We start from the raw sequence: 10,034 nt of genomic DNA on the forward strand, positions 1-10,034 counted from the left end.
TATGCCTCAGTCACCTGAATAGCTGGGATTAGAGTTGTGTGCCACAATGTGCGACTAATTTTTTTTTTTTTTTTTGTATTTTTAGTAGAGATAGGGTTTTGCCATGCTTTCCAGTTTGGTCTTGAACTCCTGACCTCAACTGATCTACCTGCCTCAGCCTCCTAAAGTGCTGGGATTACACACGTGAGCCACCATGCCCATCCACAAATCAGTATTGATTGCGTGCCATTGTAGTGGATCTGAAGAGTTTAAGGTTCAGTTTCTTCACTATGCTTATATGCTCACTCTAAGAAGGGGTTGGCAAACTTTTATTTTATTTTATTTTATTTTATTTTTGGCAGGCTCTCACTGTCAACCAGGCTGGAGTGTAGAGGCGCCAACACAGCTCACTGCAGCCTCCACCTCCCTGGACTCTGGTGATCCTACTACATCTGCCTCCCAAGTAGCTGTAACTATAGGCACACAATACTACTCTCAGCTAATTGTTGTATTTTTCTGTAGAGACAGGGTTTTGCCATGTTGCCCAGGCTGGTCTTGAACTCCTGGGCTCAAGCCATCCACCTGCCTCGAATTCCCAAAGTGTTGGGGTTACAGGCATAAGCCACCATGCCTGGCCAACTTTTTCTGTAAAAGGCCAGACAGTAGCTTTGTGGGTCATATGTTCTCTTCAACTCTGCTGTTATTGCACAAAAACAGCCACAGACACAGGAACAGCTACAGTAGCTATATCCCAATAAAAGTTTTTTATGAACACTAAAATTTGAATTTCATATTTTCAGTTGTCACAAGATACTCTTTTGATTTGTTTCAAACATTAAAAATGTTAAAACCATTCTTAGTCATACAATTTCAACGGGTTGCTTTTTACTCCTAATGCAGAGTAGATATTGGGTCTTCCTTCACTATCATCCTAGATTCCCTTATCCTTTTTTTTTTGGATCAGATCTCCTATTTCCTGAGTTCAAATATTCATCATTTTGTGGTTTAGCCCTTCAGTTTGGTGGTTTACATTCTTTAGTATTTTCCTGAGAGAATGTATAAAGAAGTGAGAATTTTTTAGATTTTTTTCAACCTAAAATGTCTTCAATCTTTTCTCTCATCTTTGGTAGTATGGGTATGTAATTCAAGAATAGGAATTCTAGGACAGCCACAGTGGCTCATGCCTGTAATCCCAGCACTTTAGGAGGCCAAGGCAGGTGGATCACCTGAGGTCGGGAGTTCAAGACCAGCCTTGCTAACATGGTGAAACTGTCTCTACTACAAATATAAAAATTAGCCACAAGTGGTAGTGGGCACCTGTAATCCCAGCTACTTGGGAGGCGGAGGCAGGAGAATCACTTGAACCTGGGAGGCAGAGGTTGCAGTGAGCTGAGATTGCACCATTGTACTCCAGCCTGGGCCACAAGAGGGGAAACTCTATGTTAAAAAAAAAAAACAAAAAAAAAAAAGAATGGGAATTCTCACTGGATGCAGTTGCACATGTCTGTAGTCCTAGCTATTTGTGAGGCTGAGGCAGAATAATCACCTCAGGCTAGGAGTTTGAGGCTGTAGTGCGCTATGATTGCACCTGAGAAGGAGGCCAGGTGCAGTAGCTGACGCTTATAATCCCAGTACTTTGGGAGGCCCAGGCAGGTGGATTGCTTGAGCTCAGGAGTTCAAGACCAGCCTGGGCACCATGGCGAAACCCTGTCTCTGTAAGAAATACAAAAATTAGCTGGGCGTGGTGTCCAAGCCTATAGCTTCTACTAATGGGGAGGCAGAGGTGGGAGGATGATGTGGGCCAGGGAGGCAGCGGTTGCAGTGAGCCAAGCTCATGCCACTGCATTCCAGCCTGGATGACAGAGCCAGACTCTATCAATCACCAAAAAATAAAAAAAGAGTAGAAATTATTTTCCCCCAAGATTTTGAAGGCATTGCTACATTTAAATTATCTAGTTTTCATTTGCTGTAGAGAAGTCTGAATTTCTTCTGTTTCATGAACCTTTGTATTTACCATTTTTTCCTTCTCTCTAAAAACTGGTAAGTGGCCAGGTGCAGTGGCTCATGCCTGTAATCCCAGCACTTTGGGAGGGTGAGATGGGCAGATCACAAGGTCAGGAGTTCAAGACCAGCCTGACTAATATGGTGAAACCACATCTCTACTAAAAATGCAAAAAATTAGCTGGGCATAGTGGCATGCACCTGTAGTCCCAGCTACTCAGGAGGCTCAGGCAGGGGAATCGCATGAACCCAGGAGGCAGAGGTTACAGTGAGCTGAGGTTGCGCCACTGCACTCCAGCCTGGACGACAGAGTGAGACTCCGTCTCAAAAAAAAGAAAAACTGATAAGTTTGGTTCTCCCCAATATATTGAAACGTCACAGTGATATGCCTTAGTATTGGTCTGTTTCATGCATTGCGTTGGGTACTTAGTAGCCCTGTCAATCTGGTAACTCATTATTAGCCCTGAAAATTTTTCTTGAATTCTTTAATTGATGATTTCTTCCCCTCTGCTTTCTCTGTTCCTTTATTTTGGAACTCTCACTGATCTTTTGTTGGACCTCTGATTTTCTGACCTTTTGTTTTCTATTTTGTATCTCTTTTTGTTACTTTATAAGAGAATTCCACAGTTTTATCTTTTCTATCAAAGTCAAGTCATGAAAACAGAAACCAGACCAGGCTTGGTGGCTTAACGCTTGTAATCCCAGCACTTTGGGAGACTCAGGCGGGTGGATCATTTGAGGTCAGGAGTTCAAGACCAGTCTGGCCAACATGGTGAAACCCCGTCTCTACTAAAAATAGAAAAATTAGCTGGGTGTGGTGGCATGTGCCTGTAGTCCCAGCTACTTGGGAGGCTGAGGTAGGAGAATCACTTGAACCCAGGAGGCAGAGGTTACAGTGAGCCAAGATTGCACCACTGCACTCCAGCCTGGCCACAGAGCGAGACTCTGCCTCAAAAAATAAAAAATAAAATAAATAAAAATAAATAAAAACCTGTAATTCTGAAAACATAGAAAGCCTTGATGGTTTCTGTACTAAGATTACAGACTGAAAACATAAATCAGGTTTTCCTATTTCTCTTTGAAAACGCCACCAAAAACATACCAAAGGGATTTATTTATTTATTTATTTATTTATTTTTGGAGATGGAGTCTGACTCTGTCACCCATGCTGGATTGCAGTGCCTCTGTCTTGGCTCACTGCAACCCCCAACTCCTAGGTTCAAGCGATTCTCATGTCTCAGCCTCCCAAGTATCTGGAATTATAGGTGCATGCCAACACACCTGCCTAATTTTTATATTTTTTGTAGACATGGGGTTTGCTCTCAATCTCTTGACCTTGTGATCTGCCCACCTCAGCCTCCCAAATGCTGGGATTACAGGCTTGAGCCACCATGCCTGGCCAAATTACAGCTTTTCATAAGGGTGAAAAAAATGGAAAAATCCAACAAGGAATTACTTAGATAAACTTAAAACCACAAAATGAAATCATAGCCACTAAAACTAATGCTATGAAAGAATAATATCATTAAAAATGCTCTTATTCCTGTGGAGATTCCACTGCCTCTAGTGTCAAAAAAAAAAAAAAAGTTCTTAATGTGTTAAACCACATGTACAAAATGATCATTTTTAAGTACACATTTTATACGGAAACAGTATATACTAGCACATAGTAACAATATGTATCAGAGAAGAAAGCAATATACCAGAAAGTTAAGCCTTCTCATCTCTGAGTGGTAAAATGATAGATCAGATAGAAAATGTATAATCAGATTTTTTTTAAATGCCTAAAGACAAAAATTCCCAAGGAATATATAAGGTCAAGCCTATCTTCTTGCTGGGGCCTCATGTCTTACTGTCTTCCCTGATTGGGTATGAATATCACCCTTTTCTGCAGGGCTACCAGGTTCAAGCCTGTGTTCAAGGTTGGTCTGAAATGTTACAAAACCCATGGCCCTTCTCCCTTTTCCAGCCACCTAATGATCCCTATGGTATCCAGAGAGAAGATCTCATCCTGAGTCTTCGAAGTGTGCTGGCTTCTACACCGCGATTTGCTGAGGTGGGTCTAGCCAAGGTTAAGGTATATAGCCTCTGCCCATAGAAGGCTCTGAAGAAGTAATAAAAGCATGGGAGAAGAATATCTGGTATACACTGTAGGGGATGACATCCTGCAAGTGTCTTGTGTGGCAGGTATCTTCAGAACTTCGATGGAGAAAAGTTTACCATCTCTTCCTTTAAAATCATAATCCAGAGCTGGGTGCAGTGGGCACACCAGTAGTCCCAGCTCCTCAGGAGGAGTTTGAGTGGAAAGAATCACTTAAACCCAGGAGTTCAAATCCAACCTGGGCAACATAAGGAGACCTCATCCCCCCACACAAAAAAATAAATAAACCCAATCCCTAAATGGTGCTGTCTGTTGAAATCCTGTAACTTTGTCAGCTTGCCTGATTTTGAGGTAGCGGGGCTCTGGCCACTGCTTGGCAGGAAAGTTAGCTTAACCATCATAGCTCCTGACTTGAATATAGCTCCTTGATGTAGTACCTGCTTCTGGGGACTGATGGCAAGGACATGGTTGACCTTGACATGACTGAGACACCACCCATCTCAGGCTTAAGATCTTCTGAGGCCAGGCGCAGTGGCTCACACCTGTAATCCCACTTTGGGAGGCCGAGGTGGGCGGATCATGAGGTCAGGAGTTTGAGACCAGCCTGGCCAACATGGTAAAACCCCGTCTTTACTAAAAATACAAAAAGTTAGCCAGGCGTGCTGGCGCGTGCGTGTAATCCCAGCTACTCAGTAGGCTGAGGGCAGGAGAATTACTTGAACCAGGGAGGTGGAGGTTGCAGGGAGCCAAGATCGTGCCATTGCACTCCAGCCTGGGCAACAGAGTGAGACTCGGTCTCAAAAAAAAAAAAAAAAATCTTCCTTCTGTCACACAGTTTCTGCTGCCCCTGCTGATTGAGAAAGTCGATTCTGAGATTCTGAGTGCCAAGTTGGATTCTCTACAGACGCTGGTGAGTGATTGTTCTCCTTACAGGACCCAGCTACCTTTTGACATGTTAGGAGTGCTAAAGGATATAGATTCTTGGTAGCCAAGGAACAACTAATGGGCCTCAGAAGAGGATACCCAGGATTTGGGCCTCTGCGTCGACCTAAAGCCCCCAGCTGTATATTGTCTTGTCCCATCCCACAGTAACTGAGGAAAGGCTGACCAGGACTCCCCTTTAGGCTTCAATTTTATCAACCAGGGTCATCTCCTACTTCTCTTTTCCCTGAGTAGGACTATTAAAAATCGTAACTGGCTCCTTCAGGTGCCATTATGCTGAGGTGCCTGCATATTCTAGGATATCTGAGTGTGTATATAAGTGATAGCAGTGGCTTTCTTGGCAGAATGCCTGCTGTGCTGTATATGGACAGAAGGAACTGAAGGACTTCCTTCCCAGCCTCTGGGCTTCTATCCGCAGAGAGGTGAGTGTTACTCAGATAAACTCACTACTGTTAACTCTAAATTGTCAGGCATGAGGGGAAATAATACATCCTGTCCTTTTCCCTCTGTCATCCCCAGGGCCAAGGTATTATGCCTGGTTATTCAGGAGGCAAGCAGGGGGACATAATTCTAGTTGAATGACAAGAGAGAGAGCCCCTATGTGACGGTCAGCTGCTTGGAAGAGCAGTTGATCACCTTTGCACATTACCCAGTTCTTGTCCTTCTGTGGCAAGGAGTGCAAGCCATGGTGCCTCTGGCACCATGATGAATAGAAAGGTGAGCAAACCCATTGCTCAGAATTGGCTTCTGTTTCTCAGAAAATATGTGTCTCTTGGCTGGGCGCGGTGGCTCACGCCTGTAATCCCAGCACTTTGGGAGGCCGAGGTGGATGGATCACGAGGTCAAGAGATCGAGACCATCCTGGTCAACATGGTGAAACCCCGTCTCTACTAAATATACAAAAAATTAGCTGGGCATGGAGGCGCATGCCTGTAATCCCAGCTACTCAGGAGGCTGAGGCAGGAGAATTGCCTGAACCCAGGAGGCGGAGCTTGCGGTGAGCCGAGATCGCGCCATTGCACTCCAGCCTGGGTAACAAGAGCGAAACTCCGTCTCAAAAAAGAAAGAAAGAAAAAAAAAAAAAAAAAAAAGAAAATATGTGTCTCAATCCTGAGTGCAACTAAGGACTTGGTTAGAACACAGCAGTCGAGAAGATACTCAGCTGGGGTGTTAATTTCCATTGCTATGTCCTAGAGGTTCTCACTCCCCTCTACAACAAGGAAATAGGCAGTGGATTGGGTGGGTTTTACCTGGTGCAGGCTCACCTCAGTAGCCATGGGATTCCTCCCTGACAGGTGTTCCAGACGGCAAGTGAGCGGGTGGAGGCAGAGGGCCTGGCGGCCCTCCACTCCCTGACTGTGTGTTTGTCTCGCTCTGTGCTGAGTGCTGATGCTGAGGACCTCCTTGACTCCTTCCTTAGCAACATTTTACAGGGTAAGTGGCTGTGGCAGCCAGAAAGGGGAGTGAGCAAAATAGAAATGACATTCCTTGGCCAGGCATGGTGCCTCACACCTGTAATCCCTACACTTTGGGAGGCCAAGGCGGGTGGATCACCTGAGGTCAAGAGTTCAAGACCAGCCTGGCCAACATGGTGAAACCCCGTTTCTACTAAAAATACAAAAAAATAGCCAGGCGTGGTGGCAAACACCTGTAATCCCAGCTACTCAGGAGGCTGAGGCAGGAGAATCGCTTGAACCCAGGAGGCGTAGGTTGCAGTGAGCCAAGATGGCGCCATTGCACTCCAGCCTGGGCAACAAGAGCAAAACTCTATCTCAAAAAAAAAAAAGAAATGACATTCCTTCGGGGCCAGTGACCTTTCATGTTAAGCCCCAACATGTTTGGTGATTTGGGGGCAATAACCCTACTTTGAATTGAAAACAATTGGAGTGTTAACTGCTTGGAAACTGTCTTGGGTCTCAGTCTCCAACCTCTGTGGAATGTAGGGGTGTCAGGCCGTTTGGCCTACTCCCCAGGTCTGTGATGTGCTGCCTTTCTAGACTGCAGGCACCACCTGTGTGAGCCGGACATGAAACTGGTGTGGCCTAGTGCCAAGCTGTTGCAGGCAGCTGCAGGTGCATCTGCCCGGGCCTGTGACTGTATCACCAGCAACGTACTACCTTTACTGCTGGAACAGTTCCACAAGCACAGTCAGGTAAGGGAGCAGAATCTTTGGGGGAAATGATGGGGCCTGTGTGCTAAGTGCCCTTTCTAAGAGTGAGCTAGGCTTTATCTTGGGCCCACATAGTAGATCTTGGGTTTTACTCCCATTAGTTACTGCTGCTGCTTCCCTTACTTTTTCCCTGTCTCTTACATAAAAGGGTCATTCTCCCAAGAAGGGAGGATTGCTTGAAGCCAGGAGTTCAAGATCAGCTTGGACAACAAAGTGAGATCCCATCTCTATTAAAAAAAAAAATTTTTTTTTTTTTAAATTAGCCAAGTGGGGCTTGGTGGTTGATGCCTGTAATCCCAGCACTTTGGGAGGCCAAGGCGGCAGAATCACTTGAGGCTAGGAGTTAAAACCAGCTTGGGCAACATAGCAAGACTCCATCTCTAAAAAAAAAAATACATATATATATATATATATATATATATGTTTGTTTTTTTTTTAAGTTAGCTGGATATGGTGGCATGCATCTGTAGTCCCAGCTACTCAAGAGGCTGAGGCAAGAGAATCACTTGAACCTAGGTCAGGGCTGCAGTGAGCTATAATCATGCTACTGTATTCCAGCCTGGCTGTGGCAGAGCAAGACCCCCATCTCCTGAAGAAAAAAAAAAAAAAAAAAGGATTATCCCTACATCCAGAGTAGCAGGATTGAAATCTTTTAAAATATTTTTTGACTCCAGTACCCCTTGAAACATTACAGAGCAGCCAGCGGCGGACAATCCTTGAAATGCTCCTGGGTTTCTTGAAGCTGCAGGAGAAATGGAGCTATGAAGACAAAGGTGAGGTTGCCTTCCATTGCGGTACTCTGGGGACTATTGAACACTGCAGCCTATAAAGTGGCAAGGCAATGAGTGCTGTGGAAAAGTAGTCTAGAACAATGGTCCTATTCTGAAGTTATAGCATGAGAGAACACTTAACAGATGAGATGGATGAAATGTTTAGTTTTCTCAGTATGCTTCCTGGACAGCTCTTTAAATCTGCCCCAGGAGGCCGGGCACAGTGACTCATGCCTATAATCCCAGCCCTTTGGGAGGCCGAGGTGGGCGGATCACTTGAAGTCAGGAGTTCAAGACCAGTCTGGCCAATATGGTGAAACCCTGTCTCTACTAAAAATACAAAAATTAGCCAGGCATGGTGGGACCTGTCTGTAATTCCAGCTACTTGGGAGGTTAAGGCAGGACAATAGCTTGAACCTGGGAGGCAGAGGCTGCAGTGAGCCAAGATTGCACCACTGCACTTCAGCCTGAGTGACAGAGTGAGATCGTGTCTCAAAAAAATCTACCCCAGGTTGTCTCTACATCACAGGTTAGTTAGGGATATGGAATGTAGTGGCTTCATTGTAACCTGGCCTGTCTCTCCCTAGATCAAAGGCCTTTGAATGGCTTCAAGGACCAGCTGTGCTCAATGGTATTCATGGCCCTAACAGGCCCCAGCACCCAGCTTCAGCTTGTTGGCATCCATACACTCACAGTCTTGGGTGCCCAGCCAGGTACATTGGTCTTTTTCTTGTAAGGCTGTCCTAACTGAAGAGCAGCCTTACTATCCTGTTCTCACTGCTCTGGATGATTTGGAATTTCTAATAAGAGCTTGGAAGGGTTGTGGTAGCTTCCGGGGAAGAAAGATGAGATTCATGTTCCCTTCTAACTACAGATCTGCTATCTTCTGAGGACTTGGAGCTGGCAGTGGGTCACCTGTATAGACTGAGCTTCCTGGAGGAGGACTCCCAGAGTTGGTGAGAATTTAAAGCAGTGAGATGTAGAGCAAGCTGTTCCCTGCCTCTGTATTGGCAGCAGCAGATCAAGCTAGGACCAGGGCTCTGTGCTTCTGACCCTTGGCTCTCCTTAGGGGAGGTGAGCTCTGTGTTAGGCTCTGGCTGCTAACCAGTTGGAGAGATGTAGAACTGCTCTCTTCTTAGGCTTTAAGGAGCCCTGTCCAATTCAGTGGTGTAGGTACTTGAATCCTGCTCTTTAGCAAGGAGGCGCTGGGAGCCCACACTCCTGAATCTGCCTAATATTAGACCTAGGCAAAGAGAGCAGTGAGCCAAGGCTCAGCCAATGCTCATCTGCTCTGCACCCCCAGCAGGGTGGCAGCACTGGAAGCATCAGGAACCCTGGCTGCTCTCTACCCTGTGGCCTTCAGCAGTCACCTAGTACCCAAGCTCGCTGAGGAGCTGCGTGTAGGTATGTGTCTCTGATCTATGGCCCCTCCCTTCCCAGCAAGGCTTTGGGGCCTTCGTGCTTGCTGTCACACAGTGAACCCTCATTTCATGGGTTGCTTTCAGGGGAGTCAGATTTGACTAGAGGTGATGGGCCTACCCAGTGCTCCCAGCATCTGTGCTGTCTGCAAGCCTTGTCAGCTATATCAACACATCCCAGCATCGTCAGGGAGACACTGCCTCTGCTGCTGCAGCATCTCTGTCAGGTGAACAAAGGTAACTCCCAGGAATAACAACAAGGGACTGGGCTGAATGGGAAGCCGTAGTCAAGTTTGGAGTTGATGCTTGTAAGGCAGTGCTTACAGCTGCAGCTGTACATAAGAATGACAGAATCAACATTTTTTTTTTTTTTTTTTCTTTTTGAGACAGAGTTTCACCCTTGTTGTCCAGGCTAGAGTGCAGTGGTGCCATCTCGACTCACCCCAGCCTCCACCTCCCGGGTTCAAGTGATTCTCCTGCCTCAGCCTCCCAAGTAGCTGGGATTACAGGCATGTGCCACCAGGCCCAGCTAATTTTTTCTGTATTTTTAGTAGAGACGGGGTTTATCCATGTTGGTCAGGCTGGTCTCAAACTCCCGACCTCAGGTGATCCACCTGCCTCACCTTGGTCTCCCAAAGAATCAACTCTTTAAA

General features: G+C 45.9%; 1 protein-coding gene across 5 annotated transcripts in view; it reads left to right on the forward strand.

Moving 5' to 3' along the window:
• MMS19 (MMS19 homolog, cytosolic iron-sulfur assembly component) overlaps positions 1–10,034 on the forward strand; it is a 43,250-nt gene that overhangs the window by 24,484 nt on the left and 8,732 nt on the right. For 4 of the 5 annotated variants that reach the window (XM_021672926.2, XM_064374016.1, XM_064374015.1 and 1 more), the window contains exons 9-18: positions 3,950–4,036; positions 4,917–4,991; positions 5,368–5,445; positions 6,319–6,457; positions 7,021–7,175; positions 7,888–7,966; positions 8,551–8,676; positions 8,838–8,919; positions 9,267–9,367; positions 9,469–9,618. In XM_021672926.2, coding sequence (XP_021528601.2) covers positions 3,950–4,036; positions 4,917–4,991; positions 5,368–5,445; positions 6,319–6,457; positions 7,021–7,175; positions 7,888–7,966; positions 8,551–8,676; positions 8,838–8,919; positions 9,267–9,367; positions 9,469–9,618 — 1,072 coding nt within the window. The remainder of the gene's footprint in view (positions 1–3,949; positions 4,037–4,916; positions 4,992–5,367; positions 5,446–6,318; positions 6,458–7,020; positions 7,176–7,887; positions 7,967–8,550; positions 8,677–8,837; positions 8,920–9,266; positions 9,368–9,468; positions 9,619–10,034) is intronic. The other variant, XM_021672927.2, reaches the window with a different exon arrangement.

Source organism: Aotus nancymaae, unplaced genomic scaffold, assembly GCF_030222135.1.
Source record: "Aotus nancymaae isolate 86718 unplaced genomic scaffold, 86718_ANA_hifiasm-v0.15.2.pri h1tg000010l, whole genome shotgun sequence".
Lineage (NCBI taxonomy): Eukaryota > Metazoa > Chordata > Mammalia > Primates > Aotidae > Aotus > Aotus nancymaae.